Genomic DNA, 21,745 nt, shown 5'->3' with positions numbered 1-21,745 from the left:
CTGTCTTTACTTCATATAAAATAACATGTCTTAATTGTTGGGCAGTTATGATTAATGGATCAGACAGCAAGCAGAACAAAGTTTGAATAAAAGCCTTCTTTTGAATTGGTTTACGAAAATTTAAGATGAAAGGCTAAGTCGACCTTGGCTGAATTGAACTTAGAATGTGAAGGTGGACAAAATGATGCTAAGCATTATGCCTGGTGTGCTAATGATACTGTCAGCTTGCCACCCTGGATGCTGTTTTTACTTCTGGTAGTCTGGCTTTATTAACATTCTCTCTGACCTTTGTAAATGTAATGGTGAGGTGGAAGCACTGAGGTGTCAACTTTGCATAATATGCGAAAATGCCTATCATCTGATTTAGTTCTCTCATTGTTCTTGGTTCTGGCATATCCAGTAGAGCCTGGTACCTTAAAAGGATTAGGTTTTATTGTTGAATTTCAGATAATGTGTCCAAGAAAGCTCATTTGCTTCTGAGAGAATTGACTCTTCCCTTTGTTGATGGTTATGCCAGATGTTTCAGCTACCTTCCCAGTTGTAGTTTGCTACTTAATTTGCCTTTAATTTCCAGTGCTGTATTGTTGGCCAGGCTAACTTTTTCTGAGTGGGTATGATCATATTGTAATCCCCAGGTTGCAAGAAAATTTGCTTCTATAAATGTCCTGTCAAACCCATGTCTAGAAGTGCCTGGGCATTGTTACCCTTAATCTTAACAGGTACCAGCCTCCTATACCATATGTGTCTGCTAAAATGATGGATGATAAAATTTCATTACTGTTTCTTGGTGACTTTTTAAAGAGGAAGACCTTCTCCCAGTGGCCTTCTGACACCTTGTGCAAGGGGAGTTTCTCGCTGGGCATTGATTTTTAAATTTGTTTATGGATGTCTCCACTGCACCAAAAGCATGCTGATTTCCTGGCTGCACAAAGGGGTGGTTGATAGTTACCAGCTGAGCCTTGTTATAGGTTTCAAGTGACCTCAGTAGTCACCTCCATGGTTTGAGCAAGCTTATAGAGCATTTCTAAACTGTTCTCTGATGATTCAAGAAGTCTTTGCCCGATTAATGGTGATTGTAGCCCAGCCACAAAGGCATCAACCATTAGAATTACTCAGCAATAGTCTGCAGTTAGGGCTTGGATTTTACACTTCTTGACCAGCACCCGAAGGCTCAACATAAATTCCTCTCTAGACTCGTTTTCATTTTGTCTGTAAGTTTGTAGCTTATGACACATCATTATGGCTGAACCTTTCTTTATAAACTTGGAGTTCAGGCATTCTCTTACTGCCTTGAAGGTTTCGGATTCTTCAACAATGGGGTAAGTCTTTGCTCCAAAGAGGATAAAAGTATCTCCTGTTTGGATTCATATGGAACTTTTGCTTTTACTATGTAGATGTATAGCATTTGTTTCCAGTAAATGTAATCTTCCTCAGTTGGGTCGTCTGGTAGAGTCCTGTTGAACACTTTGGCATCTATTTAGACAAACTTTGAATAAAATTGTTGTAAGCCAATTCAAAAGAAGGCTTTTATTCAAGCTTTGTTCAGCTCGCCACCTGATCTGTTAATCATAGCTGCCCTATGATTAAGATGCATTGTTTTATATTAGGTAAAGACAGTATCCATCCATTGTCATTTGACACTGCACCACATTTTAGTACTCAATACAAAATATGATTTCTGTATTTTTATCAACTATTTACTAGTTTAGAATTAATGATAAAATATTATAGTTCATAACAGTGCCAATGCTGTTAATATTTATAAAATATATTTTTACCAATTTCTAATAAATTTGCTGAATGTTTGTTAATCAGTATGACTGTAAGTAAGCTATGGGGTTATTGACTTGAAGATGTAGCTTCTTGGAAAAGTTACTTTAGTCAAAAGAAATATTATTTGCGAATAATTTTGTTTTAGTACAGTTTCCAAAATAATGGATAATATAAATTTTGTTTTTGATTGTACAATGATGTTTTAGAAATGTTGAAATCTTTGAATGATAAATAATTGAAATTGTGCTATAACCAATCAGAGAAACAAAGTGTACATGCACAAATAATGAAACAAAAAAGAAAAAAGAATGAATCACATATCCATCCATCCATCCATCCTACTATTTGTCTATCTTTCATCTTTTACTTTTTTCAGTTATTAGACTGTAGCCATATTGGGGCACCACTTTGAATTTTAATAAAATGAAACAACACCAGTACTTTTTTTTTTTCAAGTCTGCTATTTATTCTGCAGCATCTCTTGCTGGAGCTCTAAGTTATGGGGACATAAACACACCAACACCAGTTAAGCAGTGGTGGGAGCAAACAGATACAAACATACACATATGATAAGCATCTTACAGTTTCCATCTACCAAATTCACTCACAAACCTTTGGTTGACCTGGGGCTATAGTAGAAGACACTTGTCCAAGGTACCACACAACAGAACTCAATCTGGAACCATGTAGCATAATAGATAAGGCAATTAAGGAGATGAAGATAGGGAAAGCCCCTGGGCCATCGGGAATCACTGCTGAGATTATTCAAACTTTCAGTGGTGTAGGACACAACTTAGTTAATCAGGTTATTCAGGAGGGCACTCTACTCCGAAGAAGTAAGAGGTGCTGGAAAATGCACATAAATTCATCGTCAGAGAACCAACTTACCACTTCATCCCACATCTTCCTGGAAGCAGGAGACCCAGGAAGATGTGGGATGAAGTGGTAAGGACCGATCTCAGGATGTTGGGCCTCACAGAGGAAATGATCAGAAGGGTCTGCAATGTCTATCAGTAAGTAGGTGTTTTTTTTTCCCGATCCTTAATTATTATGTCTGGGTGATTATCTTTTATTTCTTTATCAGTTTGAACTGGCATTTCCTGTGTGATTGTGACCTAGTCATTGTCTTGTACCTTATTTGGTACATATTTATACTATTTCTTGTCAATTCTTATGTTGTAGTGTTGGCAGTATATTGTCCAGTGGATATATCTACTTACTAGGTCATGTCTGTATACATATTCAGATTTGGAAGAACTGGACAGCCAGAGATGATGTGGTCAACTGTCTCGTTGTGTTGGTTGTACATTCTGCAATTGGTGTTAGGGCCTGTTTTCTTTGTCTTGTGCAGCAAGAATCAGTTCTTCCGTTTCAGCTTTTAGTTCAGAGCTTTTGAGCCATCGTTGGCTTTTACTTAGACTCACTTCTTCTCTGTCATGCCTTGCAGGGTGTTGGCCATGGAGTGATTTTTCTCTCCTTTTCTTCTTTAGTATGTTTTGTAATTCTGTTTTCATGTTTTTTTTTTTTTATCTCTCTGACCATTTTGCTGTGGTCAGTGTGTCAGTGTAGTTTGTTTTTGCTTTGTTTTTTTGTTACCTCCTTGTGTATAGAGAAAAGCATTTTCTATTTCTCATGTTGCTTTATTACGTGTAGTAGTCTTCCACTTTTTGTTTTTAAGTACTTTTCTAGTCCAACTGTTGTTATTTTATAATTGTTCTGTATCAGGCCACGGCCTCCTTCTGAGCAGGGTAGATATTTTCTGTCTGTGTCTGCTTTGGAGTGGTGACTTAGGTATGCTGTTAATAGTTTTCTGGTTTTCTAAGTTTCTCAATTCACTGATCTTCTAGTTTATTATGTTGAAGCTGTAACTTATGACTGGTATGGCTAGCATGTTTATCCCTATTATCTTACTTTTAGCATTAAGTTCAGCGCTTAATATTAGTCTGACTCTTCTGTAATATTCTCTCCTAACTTTCTCTTTCATTTCTGTGTGTTGTATTTTAGCTCTTTCATCTATTCCTAGATATTTGTATGGGCGATTGTAGTCTAATTCTCTGATTTCTGTGTCTATGTCAAGTGTAGTGTTTTCAGTGCTGATTAATTTGCCTCTTTTCATTGTGACTCTGGCACATTTCTCCAGACTCATGCTCATTCCGATGACTTTGCTGAAACTATGGTGCTTTTAGTGAAAATTTTTAAGTCATCCATGTATAAGAGATGGTTTATTGTTTGTCCATAGCACCTATAACCCATGGTGGTTTTGTTTAACAAGTTTGTTAGTGGGGTCAGAGAAAGGCAAAAAAGCAGGGGAAAAGCGAGTCTCCTTGGAAAATCTCTCTTCTTATGGGGTGTAAGATAGGTTTTAATAACTTGTGAGTCATTCTTTAATGCTGTACTTCCAATCCTTTTCCCTTTTAATCCACTCAGCATTTTTGGTGTGTTTTTTTTTTTTTTTGTTTGCTCCATATTGCTTCCCAGTATGACCGAATTGCATATGTTGTTGGCATTGCATATATTGATATAGTTTTTTTGTTTAACTTTCTGTAAAAACATTTTGTGTTTATTTTGAATTCTCTATTTTGTTAGAAGAAGCATTCCTGTTTTTCGTACCATTGTATGAGGCAAGTTTTTATTACTATGCCCTGCCTAATGTTTTCTTTTACCTCCCAGGTATCTTCTTTATTTTTTATATAGTATTGTTTCATTATATGGCTCTTTTTTTTTATTTTTCATATTTGATCCCTCTTTTTCTAATTCATAAAGTAGTGATAAGTCTTTCTTTTGTTTTTGAATTTTATTTATTATGATCTGTTTCTATTTTGGGGTTTGAGATTTGGCTGTTTTTTTTTAAAAATTTTTATCTTGGTAAGGGTCGAGTCCGGTTTCCCTGAATATCACTACAGCTGTTGAGTAGATCAAGTCGTTTAGTTTGTTGATATCTAGTGTATCTTTTGACATGGTCATTATCACGTGTAGGGTTCTGTTGTATCTATTTATCCTTTCATAGAGCTTTTCATATCGTGAGCACCAGAGACTCATTGATAGAAATTCACCTCTATTTGTTTGCTAAGTTCTATTACCAAACATATCTGCTTTTTCTCTCTGTTTAAAATGAGACGTGTCACATCTTATATTTATTGTTGTTATTATTTGTCTTTTTTTAATTTGTTTAAACATTGCGTGTTCTATGTTGTCTTGTTCATGTATGAAATGTTGTACGAGTATGTGTGTGAACTACATAAACATTACATTATGTGTATTTGTGTAGAAATGAGACTGCATATACAATTATTATTTATATTCAGTTTTTTTCTGTAGGGTCATCACATTCTCATGCATTGTTTCAATTCTTGTATAGGTATATCACATCTCCCTGTGTTGTTTATATTTTTATACACATCTATATCTCTCTTTTCCTTTACTCAACCATCCCATTTACATTCTGATCCCTGTTCCTTGTGAGTATGCCTGGCATTTTGCCACCATCTCTATTCTGCTGTCTCCCACTCTCTCTCCTTCTCCTGCGCTTTTTTCAGGTTGGGTAACCGTGTATTTCCTTTGCAGTAGCGCATCTGTTTCTATCTTTGTTCCTGATCTCTCTCTCTCTCTCTCTCTCTCTCTCTCTCTCTCTCTCTCTCTCTCTCTCTCTCTCTCTCTCTCTCTGGCCAGGTAACCTTGTACTTCTTCTACAGCAAGACACCTGTATCTGTCTCACTATAATCTTTTCATCATCCAACACAAGATCACCTCCTCCAATGCCTCCTCCATCACCTCCTTCAATGCCTCCGTCCCTCTTGAAAAGGTTTTTTTTTTTGTCTTGCAAGTACTTGGTAACCCTGTCAGTGCAGGTGCCACTTAAAAGCACCGAGTCCACACTGTAAAGTGGTTGGTGTTTGGAAGGGCATCCAGCTGTAAAAACCTCGCCAAAACCTCGCCTGTGCTTGTGCCACGTAAAAAGCACTACTCACTTCGCCTGTGCTTGTGCCATGTAAAAAGCACTAAGTCCACTCAGCTCAGTGGTTGGTGTTAGGAAGGGCATCCATCTGTAAAAATCCTACCAAAACAGTTACAAAAGTCTGGTGTAGGCTTCTGCCTGGCCAGCTCTTGTAAAACTGTCCCACCCATGTTAGCATGGAAGGCGGACGTTAAACGATGGTGATGATGATGTATCTTGCTGTAGCAATGCGCTTAGCAGCAACTATGTTTCATATATGAGAAAAATATTTCAGCGTCCTGCAATGATTGATATTAAGAAACAATTAACAATTTTCTTTTATATTTTTGCAGTTTCTTAAATCCTATTGTTGTTGTTATTATTATTATTGTTATTATTATTGTTATTATTATTATTATTATTATATAATGTTGTACTTGATTTTATGCTGGTTTTACATAAATAAATGTATTATTGAATACAAATATGTATTTGCAAAATCACATTGAATACTTTCCTTCCATTATTTCCAATTTATTTTCTCATAATACTTGAATATATCTGTAGGAAGTTCAAGAAGATTTAATAACAGCTTGGCTGGATTGTCTAACATCACAGCCTCGAGCAACACCACTCATTCCTAAAGATCACAGCATCATCACCAACCTGGAAGAAACATTGTCACGTTATCTCAAAGATGTCCGTGTGTCAGGGATGAAGGCTGATAAAAGGTGACTGCATTAATCTGTTTGTTTCCCTGTAAGATTTGAACCACTGTACTGGTATGTCAATTGTCAGAAGTAAAATATCTGCAGGAAATTAGTTTATTTATTTGCTGTAATTTTCTCATCGTTCTCTCACATTCAGCTCATGGCATCAGTTAGTTGCAAGCAGTGTTAAACTAAAATATGCCTAAGAAGAAATACAGAGATTACATAACTGCTACTGTTACCACCACCACAGCTACCACAACCAGAGTTACTACCACTGCTACTACTATTACTATTACAGAATTTTTAACACAAATCTAATTTCGTTGATTTGAGGTGGTATGAACATGGCAAAAAGGGTTGAAAGCTGAACTAAATTCTACCTGTGCTTACACTCAATTCCACTCTTTAACTTTTCAAGATTGAAAAATTGATTATCAAAATTCATAATCAATTTATTGGAGTTGACTGCCTCAACTAAACTGGTTTGGTTGGCATTAAGTGAAAGGTGGGCATGAGAAGTAGGTTTCTCTTTGATAAGTAACAACATTAAATCTGAATCTTGATAGGTTCCCTTGTTTTATAGGTTTTGGGAGAAAGAAAGGGACAATGTCCATAGCCTTCCCAGGCCCACCACATATGTGTAAGGTTGTCTATGTGGAAAATCATAGGCAAGAAGAAATTGCTGAGGTTCAATATCCTGGGGAAGAAGGACAAGAAAAAGAGATGAGAGTTAGGAATGGGTGTCTGGACGGGTGATCTTGAGTGGAAATAATTGACAGCTCTGAGGAGCAGAGGTCATTATAGTAGTATTACAAAGAGTAGAGTGAAAAGAAATAATGCCAGTAGCAAAGCAGATGGAGTGTAAGTCATTGCCAATCAGCTGAATGACTTTTCATATGTTGTATAGGATGTCTGTATAACAACAGTGACAACCCAGACATGGGAACAAAAGCTATAATTATGGTCTTCAATGTTTATTTCACAACAGTGACATTGCAGACTTAGGAGCAATATTTCCTGTCACTGGTCTAACAGATGAATATGTCAGCCTGTAATGATGGTGCTTTGTCAAACCCACACTGTCCCTTCCCAGTTGTACTCCAAGCAAAAACTGGTTTTCTTCAGAACCAGAAAATATTTCAACCTCTACCAACTACAAACCTTCTAAAAAGAAACTCAGGTGAGAGTCACAATGGAGTACTACTCCCAAGTTTGGACAGTTAGTTTGTTAAATTATCCTGTTCAAAGAACATCAGACTATCAGAACCTTCCAGTCATCTTTGCCAATTGCCATGTCTCAAGCCTCATCCCAGCTCTTGCCATCACTCATGAAATTGTTTTTTGCTGGAATCAGCTAATTCTTTTTGGAACCCTGTGAACATCACTGGAGTTGCTGGCGTGGAAGTTGGGAGGGATCCAACCTGATCACATGCCCAAGCCACTTCATCCTCCTCCTGGCCACCAACTGACTTAATGTGCATGAGATCCCTAATCTTTTTAATTCTTCCAGGTTTGTGACACAGTCTCCGTACAAAATGTGATGTCTCTCATGCAAGCAACTGGCATAGTGCTGCTAAGTATACAGACATCAGACATGCTTGTGATTCGTATATATATCAGGTCATTAAGAATGAAATGTCCAAATTTCTTATGCACCAAGTTTAACAGTCATTAACTCTAATGTTTTATCCTGACAATTCTGTTTGAAGAGTTACATCATCACTTTTCGAAATGTAATTCATTGTGAGTTTTCTCATGTAAATCAATTTTTGTGAACACATGGATAGATAAAAAATTCGTGTTGTTTATGAATATGAGTTCCTTCATGGAACCAATGCATCCCAGACAACTCAAAACATCAGTTGTGAAGATGTGGCAAATGAGTGCATTGTATGTGGATGGTTTGAGAAGTGTTGGTCTGGTGACTTTACTCTTGAAAATCAGCCCTGTGGTAGACCTGAGACCATGGTGGATAATGATGAGCTGGAAACTGTAGTGGAAGTGGATACATCTCAAACTACGTGTGACTTAGCAGCAGAGTTTGATGTTTTGATTCCAACTGTATAGGACCATCTGAAACAAATTGGTAAGGTAAAGAAGCTGGACAAGTGGGTACCACATGAACTGAACAAGCATCAAATGATACGTCGTCTTGAAACTTGCTGTTCTTTGCTGTCACAGCATAAAAGCAAACCATTTTTTGCATCGTATTGTTATGTGTAGTGAAAAATGGATTCTTTTCAACAATAGCAAGTGTGCTGCATTGTAGTTGGGTAGAGATGAAGTGCCAAAACACAATCCAAAAAAGAACATACACCGAAAAAGCTAACAGTGTCTGTTTGGTGGTCCAGTGCTGGTGTCATCCACTACAGCTTCATGGGACCTGGTAAGTCAATTACAGAGGATGTATACATCAGCCAATTGGATGAAATGATGAGTGAACTTGCAATTAAACAACTGAGATTGGTCAATAGAGACAGGCCAATTCTCTTGCAAGACAATGCTCGACCACATGTTACACAAAGAACGCTACTCAAGTTATAGGAACTGAACTTGGAAGTACACTGTCATCCACCATATTCACCAGACCTTGCACCAACTGACTATCACATTTTCCAGGCATTAGACAACTTTTTATAAGGTAAAGACTTCAAATCTGAAAGAGATGCCAAAACAGCCTTTCATGATTTCATTGCCTCTTGCTCTTCAGAATTCTTCGCTGCCAGCATAAATAAGCAACCAATAAAATGGCAAAATTGTGTTGATAATTTAGGTGCATACTTTGATTAACTGCATTGCTTTTTGTTGTGATAAAGTAAAATAAATTTTCAATTCAAAATGGGGCATTTCATTCTTAATGACCTGATATATACATAAAACCAACGAAAAAGTCCACCTGTTTGATTGTCATGGTATTCACCAACACACAGAAATGACCTGCAGAGATCCTGTCTTTTCTACTGTTGTTGCTACTACAATGGTCTCTGTTGTTTGAACATGACAGGTCTCATATCAACTCCACTTAGGCTGTCCCTACTCTCATCACTCACATGTCCATACCTCTATTGCTATCCACTAAATCCTTATGGTCCATTCTGCCATGTTTTACCTCCATCCATCTGTAGGACAAGGTTCAAAAGAATGCCATGTAGATCTCATTGGTCTTAGAGAGCTTGTTGTGGATTCAGTCATTTCCTCTACACTTAACCAATACATATATTGTCTCTTGGCTTTCGAATTTAGTCATTAATTTTGTGGATTCAGTTGAAAATGATCTCAACTCACATGTAAGTAGTTGACATTATATAGGCATCTATCAGTGTTGGTGAAAGGTGAAATGGCTTGATCAGTTATATTTGGGAATCATAGCTCCTACAATTCATGAGCCAATAAGCAAGGGAACCTTTATGAGGTCAGTCAACCTGCTAAAAATAGCAACCAGATTTCTTTCAAACTAACCCTCTGATGTAGCACCTGACAGTTTATACCGTGTGTCATGTATTCAGTCAATTATAGCAACTGGACTGTGTAATAACTGCTGACCTGGTGGCTGCACAACAGCACCTAATGCAATATAAGGATAAGCAGTGAAACAGCTTTCTAGAATATCACAAGATCTGTGAAACCTTCTTCAAGCACTACAAGTGTGATGACTATATCTAAATAAGTTTCGAATTATCACAGACTCCAGTGGTCTTATACTTTTCCCATCACTCTTTGTATGAGACAGGATGCAAGTTTGGATCATGGCAAGCAGTAACATTTTTGGCCAGTTACAGGTACACTGTTATAGTAAGAAATAGCTGGTTGGATTGTTGCTAGTCTTTGTTTTAAACATTACCACCACAAATTAATTAATTGTTGAATGAAATAAGCTGAGTAATGAAATTCCAGTGCTGACAGTAATTATTTCAAATGTTCTCTTTTCCAGAGATCCAGAGTTTTTGTTCTATGATGGTGCTGTTTATTCAATGAATGCCTACAAGTAAGTAATGATATGATTAATTAACTTCATTTAGGGAGAAATGATGGCTGAAATTATTTCTGGCCATTTTCAGAGGTTATCTAAGTGAGGAAGAGAGATAGTCCCTTGGATTTCTCTCAAAATTGGGGGGGGGGGTTAATTCAATTTGAATTGAGTGATGTCTGTGTGTGTGCACGCATAATAAAGAGAAAGACTGTGTATGTATGGTATTTGTTTTCTTTCAGACATATCAGCAATTTAGAAAGGAATTAGTCATGTTTGTAAAGTTTTAGCCGCTACTCAAGAGTGAATTAGTTTCTGTCTATGAAAAAGAAGAAACCCTACTTGTGTAACACATGATAGCTTCTGTAATGAATGAGGGCTGGAGATACCATAAATATTTAATAGAAACTACTATAGTCTTCAGAGATTAAACAGGCAAATATGAAAATATATATTATTCAGTGGTTGAATAAGTTAGTTCAGGGTGTTAAATCTATGACCCATGGCAATATATTGTCCAGATCCTGGCTCAATTATATGTCTTTTAACCCTTTCATTACTATATTTCTAACTAAAATACACCCCTTATGAGTTTCAATTAAATTCTAAAATAATCATGAATTTAGACTAGTTTCATTAAAAAACTATAACGTTTTTACTTATCGATATATTAATGTGATTTTTGGAACACAGTTGAAGAAAAGATTCTTAATCAATTCTATTGCAGAATTTTTGTTTCAAAGTTATTCTAATTCAGGGTAAATACAGGTTCACTGGATGTGCCATGTCAGTGTGCATGTTCAACAGAGTGTAAGCGTCTTGAGAGAAAAGTTAAGCATAAGAGGCATCAGATGTGGTGTACAAGAGAGACGACTGTGCTGGTATGGTCATGTGATGCATATGGACGAGGACAGCTGTGTAAAGAAGTGCTGATCTCTAACTGTGGATGGAACCTATGGTAGAGGTAGACCCAGGAAGACATGGCATGAGGTGGTGAAGCATGATCTTCAAACTTGAAGCCTCACAGAGGCAATGACTAGCTTGAGAAGACCCGCAAAGACAAGTGAAATCATAGTCATGGCTGATGCTGGTGTCAAGTAACTGGCACCCATGTCGGTGGCACATAAAGAGCACCTTCCAAGCATTAGGCCTCACAGAGGCAATGTGGCTGATTTCTTTTTGAGTGTTGGGCCTTATGGAGGCTAAGTAGCTGAGTTCACTTTGAATGTTGGGTCTCATGGAGGCAATGACAGAGACCTATGGCATTATGTCATGCTTGAGAAGAAGACCCATCAAGCCAAGCAAAATCACAGGTTGGTGTGTGTCGTGGATGGTCTGATGGGGGCGAGGGGCAGTGCACAGATGTGCCATCCCCAGCAGAACCATCCAGGATAATCTCCACCTTCTCCGCTACACCTTAGAGAGGTTTGGGTATAAACTTGGCAGAGGTGGGGCATTGGTACATTTAGACCAATCAAAGCTTTTGATAGGGTTGACCATCATTACCTGGTGACTGTTCTTGTGCAGTTTGGCCTGGGTCTTGGCTTCCTCGGGTGGTTAATCGAATTGTATGATAACATTGACTCAATCGTTCGGGTGAATGGTTTTTTTTATCAAGACCGTTCTGTATCAAACGCTCAGTTCGCCAAGGATGCCTGCTCTCACCACTTTTGTACGTGATGGCTCTCAAGCCGTTGCTGCAAAGGTTGAGTGGTATCCCGAGAGAGCCAGGATGTGGAGAGTTTGTTTCAGCTTATGCGGATGACATTACCATCAGCGTGACCAAAATAAAACACCTACAGTAGGTAGGCAAGGCTATTGAGACTTACGAGACGGTGGCAAGAGCAAAGATTAACTGGGAAAAGTCTGTCAGCTTGCAACTTGGCACCTGGTGGGGTAAGTCGATGCCTTCAGACAACATTGTAGGATGTTGGACGGAGGGACCGGTTAAGTTGCTAGGGGTCTGGTTTGGTCCGGATCTCCTGGTAGAGAAGAACTGGGCTGAGGTTTCGAGCACGGTGGCCTGCTTAGTCAAGACGTGGTCTTGGCAGTGGCTATCCCTGAGAGGGAGGGCAGAGGTGGCTAATGTGTTTATCACATTGGTCATTACCTACTGCCTAACCGTTGTTCCTTGTCCGGATTTGTGGTTGACCAAGTTGGAAGGACAGCTCTTGCACTTTTTGTGGAGGGGCTCCAAACCACTTGTAAGACTATTTGTTGTCAAAGGCCGTTAAAGGGAGGACTAGGGATGCCTTGGCTGTTGATGCGCAAACATGTGCTGAGGTTGAGGTATCTCTGGATTCTCCTGGATGGTGAACGGGTGTGCTCTCCTCTGGTGAAACAGATGTTTCCCTCGTTTGCTAGTTTTTGTGGATGAGAAGATGGTGCTTTCGTAGATCAAGATTGAGTGAGTGGCATATGGAGAGTCGTAAGGCCCTCTTGCTGTTCCGTCACTCAGATAATGCCAGCGGTGGGGGTTCTACAGCATTTTTCTATAGAGGGTTGGTAGAGGCTGAATGTGACGATGTCCTGGGGAAGACCCTGGGTCTCAAGTACATTCAACTTGACAGCCTGTTCTTTCATACGTTTGGGTTGAAGACGCTGGATAACTTCCAAATGTCCTTGACCTGGCAGTGTTACAGAGGTGCTTTACCCGTTAGGGATAAGCTTGCAAGACATGGTCAATGTGACACACCAATCTGTCCAAGATGTGGGCAGGATAGGGAACCCGTCCCGCACACTATTGTTCAGTCTCCAGAGGTGTTGGAGATGTGGGCTTATGCGGGACATCTGTTGTCTGGTGCTGGAAGAATACAGCTGTTGACTGAGTCAATTATAAAAATTGACCCACCTGAATTTTTGTAGTAGCAGTAGCGAAAGAGGTGGTATGGAAGACAAGGATGAAAGGAGCAAAGGCAGGCAACTTCATCTCTGGCCTCGCCTTATAAATGTATTTCGCTTTTCATTTGAAAGGGAAAATGAGGCTGGAGAAGAGGTGTCTGTCGGAGAAAATGTTTGATGAAAGATGGAAGTATGTAGCATGAGTGTTTCGAGTGAATATGGCATAAAGTGTTTAATAAAGTATCAATGGTGGATTGGGGCTCGTGGGGTCGGAGCTGAACCCAAACGCCATTCCATTTGTTTTGTCATTTGTTTGTATTTCATTCGATTATATAATTTCGCATTAAAATTTTAAATGCATTTCTTTGTTAAATCATACCATGTATCTGACCCCAAATCATATTGTGCTATCCTTGTCTGTGTTGACCCCTGGTGGGCAATAAAGAATTAATGGATCACATTATGGATCATGTTATTATTGTTATTATTGTTCAGGTCACCGCTTGGAATCGAACTCGAAATCTTGGGGTTAGTAGCCTGCGCTCTTAACCACTACACCATATGCCCGTTTGATTCCAAGCGGTGACCTGCACAACAACAACAATAATAATAATAATAATAATAATAGCCATGCTACATGGCAGTGAAACATGGACCGTAACTACTGAGGACAGCGTAAGCTTGCAAGGAACGAAGCCAGTATGCTCCGCTGGATGTGTAATGTCAGTGTGCATACTCGACAAAGTGTAAGTGCCCTGAGAGAAAAGTTGGACCTAAGAAGCATTAGATGTAGTCTGCGAGAGAGACGACTGCACTGGTAAGGTCATGTGGTGAGAATGGATGAGGACAGCTGTGTGAAAAAGTGTCACACCCTAGCGGTTGAGGGAACCTGTGGAAGAGGTAGACCCAGGAAGACCTGGGATCAGGTGATGAAGCACAACCTTAGTACATTAGGCCTCACCGAGGCAATGACTAGTGACCGAAACCTTTGGAAATATGCTGTGCTTGAGAAGACCCAGCAAACTAAGTGAGACCATAACCTGTAGCCTATGCCAGTGGTGTAACCAGCGCACTTAGGCATACCTTTCTTTCATTGGACATTAAACTCTGCTTGTGAAGACCTGTTTAGGCAAGTGAAATCGAATTCAAATTCGATGACAGCACTGCATGACTGACATCCGTGCTAGTGGAGCGCTAAGAGCACCATCCGAGCGTGATCGTTGCCAGGACTGCTGACTGGCCCCCATGCCGGTGGCACATAAATAGCACCATTTGAGCGTGATCGTTACCAGCGTCACCTTACTGGCACTTGTGCCAGTGGTATGTGGAAAACATGCGAGCGAGGGCCTTGCCAGTGCCGCTGGACTGGCTCCTGTGCAGGTGACACGTAAAAACACCATTTGAGTGTGGCCGTTGGCAGTACCGCCTGACTGGCTCTCATGCCAGTGGCACGTTTAAAGCACCCGCTACACTCTTTGAGTGGTTGGCGTTAGGGAGGGCATCCAGAAACTGCCAGATCAGATTGGAGTCTGGTGCAGCCATCTGGTTCGCCAGTCCTCAGTCAAATCGTCCAATCCATGCTAGCATGGAAAGCAGACGTTAAACAATGATGAACCCTTTCATTACTGTATTTATTTTGAGATGCTCTGTGTTTCTTTCAATTACTTTAGATATAATAAAGAATTTAATAAAATAACTTAGTTATCATTCAGCTAGTGTTAGGAGCATAAATTGTGTCTAAGGTTTAGTGGAAGATTTTAATTCAAAACTTATGTAAACAAGACATTTGTACTCAGAGCCAGAGCCGATTTCAGCCAGGTTGGTAACAAAAGCGTTAACATATCTTTCTCTCTCTGTCTCCTCTCTGTGTTTGTATATATATTTACTCATTTCAGCCATGCGGTTGTGGTCAGACTGGAGTGCACACACACACACACATATATATAGGTACACACTCATATGCAAATATATTCATATACACCTATGGATGTGCATATGCATACATGTGTGAGGGTATGAATGTGTGCACATGCATGCACATTTCTTCACATTTTGTAGATTGATGAACTCAGAATATGTTATCCTTTACTAGGAATAGGAAATAAGGGCTTGGGAAAGGCAATCATGGAAAAATGGATTAAAACAAAAGAATAGAATAAAAGTGTGTGTATTCAGTTGCACTTCTCTGTGTTCTGTTCTCTGCCTTTCTCTTGTGTTTAGTTCTTTAGGGCATTTTTCATTTCTCCTTTGTGTTACTCCACATTTGTCTGTCTGCTAACCCATGGCTTTTTTGTTGAATAAGTATCATTATTTTTTGTTGTATTCTTTTATTTGTTTCAGTCATTTGACTGTGGTCATGCTGGAGCACCACCTTTAGTCAAACAAATCAACCCTAGGACTTATTCTTTGTAAGCCTAGTACTTATTCTATCAGTCTCTTTTGGCGAACCGCTAAGTTACAGGGACATAAACACACCAACATCAGTTGTCAAGCGATGGAGTGGGGACAAACATTTACACTCACGCACGCACACACACACACACACATATGGGCTTCTTTCAGTTTCCATCTACCAAATCCACTCACAAGGCTTTGTTCGGCCCAAGGCTATAGTAGAAGACACTTGCCCAAGTTGCCTGCGTGGGACTGAACCCGTAACCGTGTGGTTGGTAAGCAAGCTACTTACCACACAGCCACTCCTGCGCCTATAATTGTACATGTATTATTATTTTGTTGTCTTTGTCTGGCCCTGAGGTCATCTTCTGTTTATTTTGTTTGTTTTTTTTGTTTTCATCCGTTCACTAACAGTCTCATCTCGAATTACTTTTATTCATTTTTGTGTGTCCATTTCTGTATTTCTTGTTCATCCTTGTTTGTTCGTCTCGTTTTGTTTTGTTGTGCTTTGGTTGCATTCCCAGCAAGTTCTCTTGCTGGTTGCCTCCAGAGTGGAAGCAATATTATCGATATTGTCAGGAAATTGCATTTGATACCTGGCCGATAACTGATGAGGAGTCGGTGACCTTCTGTGTTTGTTTTCCATTTGTCTGTGCATTTAGTATATGTTTTTCTACTTAACCTTCTATGGTTTTTTTCTGTTCGTTTATTTACTATATGTGTTTGACTTCTGAAAATGTATATATATTTACATTTTTGTTCACATAACATCTATATATATGTTAAGTGAATGATAATATTTTGAAAACAAAAGTATTTGATATTTAATAATCAAATAGATATTTATGTGTGTATGTGTGAAACTGATAAACTAAATACAATTTACAAGAAAAATTTGCAATTTTATTTTGATTAAAATGCAAGCATCTTTCAGAGCAAAATCTTTGAAGGCTGTTTGCATGCTTTACTGCTTCTGACTGTTTCTTTCCCCACAAGTGTGACCAAGAGGACACACATGTTTTATTATACATAAGATATTGACCCTTATCAATTTATATTAAAACAAGGTTTTTTGAAATAATTGTCCCTATTCAGTCTGCAAAGTTTGATGCATTTAACACCCCCGAATTTATTATTTCCATGTATAACTGAAAACATTTATTAAATTAATTGTGACTTCTGTTTTTAAAGTTTAATGTTAAATTATATCATTTAAACTATTTCCAGTGTGAAACCAGCCATCTTTGATCTCTTCTTAGCTGTTGGCATTGGAGCATATTTAGCTGTTGTTTATCTTATTGTCCAAGTAAGTGCCTTCTATCCTTTTATTAATCCTAAGATCACAAAATGCAGCAACTTCAAAGTCACATAATCTCCACTACACCATATTGTATTAAATTATTATAAGGCAATGCCAAAGGGTGTGTTTTTTAATCTTCATCATCATCATTTAATGTCTATACTCCATGCTGGCATGGGTTGAACAGTTTGAGAGGAACTGATAGATTAGGATTGTATCAAGTTCAAATGTTTGTTTTAGCATGGTTTCTGTGACAAGATGCCCTTCTTAATGTCCTCAGAGTGAAAGGCAGATTGTATGATGCCATGTACAAACAGCTGTGCTACATAGCAGTGAGACATGGGCTGTGACTACTGAGGATATGCAAGGACTTGAAAGAAATGAAGCATACTTCACTGGATGGATAATGTCAGTGTGCATATATGACAGTGTGTAAGTGATTTAAGAGAAAAACTGAATATACATAGCATCAGATGTAGTGGGCAAGGGAGAAGACTGCACTGGTATGGCCATGTAATGCGTATGAATGAAGACAGTTGCATCAAGAGATACCAATTTCTAATTGTAGAGGGAGCATGTGGAAGGGGTAGACCCAGGAAGACGTGGGACGAAATGGTGAGAAAGGATCTACATATGTTGGGACTCACCGAGGGGATGACAAGAGACTGAAACTTCTGGCGGTTTGTTGTGTTTGAAAAGACATGTCAAGCTAAGTAAAAGCATGGTTGTCCTTGCATACAAGCTCGTCTTCTGCAGCTGAGAATCCTTTATCTTCTGGGCTTGTAATTGCTAGTGCCACATAAAAAGCACCCATGTCAGTGTTGAGCGAAAACACCCAGTATACTCTGTAAAGTTGTTAGTATTAGGAAGGGTATCCAGCTGTAGAAACCATGCCAAAACAGATATGGAACCTGAATAGCCCTTCAGCTGGTCAGCTCTTGTCAAACCATCCAACCTATGCCAGCATGGAAAACAGATGTTAAATGATGATGATGATTTCCACTAATTATGTTTGACATGTAAATATTCCTGCAAACAAATATTGTCTTCCTGAAGCGGATCATACTGTAAGAAATATCTTTCTTTATTCAACCTTTAGGTTAAATAACTAATTCCTCACATCAAACTTTAAGGAAAAATTTAAGAACGGATAACGCAGTCTCTAAACCAGAAACATAACAATATTTATTTATGTAGTTATTCAAACAGCATGGATATTCGGCAGTTCTTGTCGGTAGATTCATACAGCATGGTTATTTGGCTGTTGGTCGTTCCATCATTTGTCCGCTGTTCCCGCCACGAGTTAGTTGGGTCTCGAAGAGAGCGATACAAAACACGTCCTTCGCTCACGAAGTTGTCGACGCAAGAGGTGGATAAAACACGGGAAAATGTTGAGAGAGTCGAACTACGCATGCGCATGGGACTCTTCCTGTGTTCCCTCGGAACTATTCCCTGCGCATGCGTGGATGAAAACGCAGTAATGGCGACTGTATTTTGGCACCAAATGACGTCACTACAATACTAATAATTTCACTGTTTGGTCTGCATTTTTTCCGCTGGTCTCATATATCTCACATGAAGACTGAATAAAGAGTGATGTTCCCCATTTCATTAGACACCTTACATTATCATCATTAACATATTTTCCTTTCTCTTCCCCAGAATTTCCATCTTTTGAAGGGTTTTTTGCAGATGTCTGTCCAAATGTCTGAGAAACTAAAGTCACATTAAACTTTCATCTTTGTCAGGTAGGCATCATCTGTGCTTCTGCTCCTTCTTTTTGCTCCTAAACTAAATGGGTCGGGGTGGGGGTGGATAGCCTTGGCCCTCTCTGAGTTAAGTGTCTTCCAGCATAGCTTTGGGTTAAGGAAAATTTTGTGAGTCACATCTAGTAGAGACATACTATTCAGAGATTGGTTAAATGGACTATTTTCGTTTAACACTGCCAGGTGGCCCTAGTAAAGTATTTGGATTTGGTCTCCTTTCTGAAGATAACTTCCTCACCATCCTAGTAAAAAAATAAATTATTTACTACACTCCATGTGTCTACTTGTCTACTATACTCCATGTTGCCACCTATGTACTATACTATATGTCCTTTCATACAGGTGTTGTAGACTTCCTTCATCTGTACTATGGTGGATCATTACATAGAAAGATAATATTGGCCATCTATTTAGATGCCCCAAATAGGTTAGTCATGTTGTTTTTGGTTCAGTTTTGCATCTTAACTTCATAGCTACTCTTTGTTTACACAAATAACTTAGTAGATACAGTTTTACTCTTCCAACTCATAGGTTTGGACTTAACAAATCTATTACTGGTGTTCTGTTGTGCAGATTGATTGGTGCCCATGTCAGTATTACAACACTGCATATTGATGTACAATTATGAGCTGGAATTAGTTGTTGTTTAGCCCCATGTCAGGCCTGGTCCTGCAGATCTGTGATCAAGCACCATCTGATCTTCCATTTGCACATGGATTTAGAATGTAATGTTAGACTGTAAAAAGAGTGATTTGGCTGCTATTTCTAGCAGGTTGATGTATTAAGACTGAAGCTCTTTCATTGGCTTAGATATTTATTTCAGGATGACGAATGAGTAGAATTAGCTGAGCATCAGTGGTAGATTAGTTGAATTGGCAGAACCTGGACATGGATAATTTATAGGATTGGTAGAACATTGGTCATTACCTTGTGGTATTTTGTTTAATCTTTCTGTTCTAGATTCAACTTTGCCTTCAGCGGGGTCAATAAAAATAATACCAGATCAATGTTGGGGATTAATAAAGTTTTCCTCCTACTCCTCAGATTTTGTATCATGTCATGATAGTGGTGGGGAAGGTGTAGAGTTTTTTTTTGTGTGATTGTTGTTGCTCTTATTTGATCATATATTTCTTTTTGTCTTTTTCAGAACTGGCTTCCATCAATGGATGTATTACAAAGTGCTGTGTCTCAGCTGTTTGTTTCATTTTCATAAAAAAAGGAAGAAAAACAAACCAAAAAAAAAAAAACAACCTAAACCTCTCTTACTACTTCTGTGTTTCACTACCAAAAACAGTTACTTTCTTTACTTATTAACATTGTTTTCACGACTAACTTTTCCATTCCTTTATCTGTGGCACCACAAAAAAAACTTCACTATTAGTTCTTTGGAAACAACAAAACTAATTAACATTATCCATTGTTAAATGATAAAAGACATTGACTAAGCATGTTAGACATTTCTTGTTGTTGTGGCACAATTTGTTTCTTTTTTTTTAACTTTTTACACCTGAACTGACTCTCATTGACACAAAATTAACTCGAATCTCCTTTCAACTTGAATGTTTCTGTTTAATTATGACACTTTTACATCTCTGCAATAACTGACTCTTCCCACCTTGGAAACCAACCCCTCCCACCTCACACCAACAAAGCAACAAAATTCTCTACATCTGTCATGTTGTTGTTGTTGTTTAATCCCAGGCCCACCCTAATTCAGCAAACCTGTGATTAAAGATATTCCAGCTGTAACCATCCATACATAGTATATCTTATTTAAGAAAGTATGATATGATTTGAGAGATTTGGTTGCAGTCTAGCAGGTTGAGTGACCCGATAAAAGTTTCCACATTTGTTAAGTGCACATAGTTTTTAACCTTAATAATAATAATAATAATAATAATAATAATAATAATAATGTGTGAGTAGCTGTTCATGGATACATGTGTTTCAGTTACCTCCTATATGCATGTACCTTGTGAATGTGAAGACATTCATCAATTTCTGTAATAACAAAATGCTTGAAACGAACTCCCCACTCCTCTGTCAAAGGAAAGGGGTTTTGATCCTCCTCTTCTCTCTATCATTAAGTGTCAGGACTTAAGGTGGTTTTCTACTTCCTTTTTAATTTTGGTGTCACACTGTTTTGATATCCAATTGTTTGTTCCCCAGCCTCCTTAGAAAATGGAACTCTGTTTGTGTGTGAAACATGTCAGTCATTTATATTTATAGACATAAAAGAGGTGGTGGGGATGATATATAAAAGAGAGAGAGAGGAAGACACATCTAATGTGAGAAAGATGTGAAGTAGACACTCATCTTTACAAACTAATCATGAATTTGGAGGAGCTGAGCAAAATAACATTTTTTCTCATTTATTGCTATATTTAGTTGTTGTTTGGAACATAACAGCCACATTGGTTCTGTATTTTGAAACCAAAATGGCTGTTGTGTGGATCGGTATCAAAACATTTAAGACTTCAGTTCTAGTAACTTTAATCTTCTTTAGCAAGACAGACCCTACTTAATATTGTATGTACTTTTAAAGAAATCTTTAGAAATATTTTTCTTCATTCCCTCCTCTTTTTCTTTTTTTTACCTCTTCCCACCACACTGTAATGAAACTTTTACGTTATTCAGCGGAACACTGCTTTAACCACACCATATAACCCTAATTATTTTTTTATTGTTTGGAATTTTTAAAAAACTTCTGCAAAGTTGTGTTTCTACACATGAGAATTCATATGATTATGCAAAATCAAAAAAAGAAAAAATTGGTGCATGTTTTAAGAGCTATTTAGCTGTTATTTTTAGCACATGTCATGACCACTTCATACCCTTCTCGTTTGTTTGTCATTCTGATGTACTGTTTTCAATATCTTCCTCCCTATAAACACATTTAATGTCTTATTGCTAGGATTTAAGTCAAAAGGGTGTCATATGGGACGACCTAGATGAGATTAAACCAAAAATTCAGACTCTGTATTTTAGTCTGTGATAAAAGAAAAATGTGAAAAATTGAAAAAAAAATTTTCTTTTTAAATTTTGAAATATTAAAGA

At 38.2% G+C, this 21,745-nt stretch overlaps 1 protein-coding gene across 3 annotated transcripts in view; it reads left to right on the top strand.

The window, feature by feature from the left end:
- The window catches only part of LOC106872579 (nicalin), a 109,104-nt gene extending 88,662 nt beyond the window's left edge, over positions 1-20,442 (top strand). For 2 of the 3 annotated variants that reach the window (XM_014919613.2, XM_052970185.1), the window contains 5 exons: positions 6,275-6,438; positions 10,352-10,405; positions 16,850-16,928; positions 18,585-18,670; positions 19,836-20,442. In XM_014919613.2, coding sequence (XP_014775099.1) covers positions 6,275-6,438; positions 10,352-10,405; positions 16,850-16,928; positions 18,585-18,653 — 366 coding nt within the window. In that variant the 3' untranslated portion in view covers positions 18,654-18,670; positions 19,836-20,442. Of the gene's footprint in view, positions 1-6,274; positions 6,439-10,351; positions 10,406-16,849; positions 16,929-18,584; positions 18,671-19,030; positions 19,102-19,835 lie in introns of those variants that run through there. The other variant, XM_052970184.1, reaches the window with a different exon arrangement.
- Positions 20,443-21,745: the final 1,303 nt, after the last annotated feature.

The sequence above is a fragment of the Octopus bimaculoides genome, chromosome 8, assembly GCF_001194135.2.
Source record: "Octopus bimaculoides isolate UCB-OBI-ISO-001 chromosome 8, ASM119413v2, whole genome shotgun sequence".
Lineage (NCBI taxonomy): Eukaryota > Metazoa > Mollusca > Cephalopoda > Octopoda > Octopodidae > Octopus > Octopus bimaculoides.
Note: the sequence above shows the minus strand (reverse complement) of the source record. Positions and strands in the feature narration are given on the sequence as shown.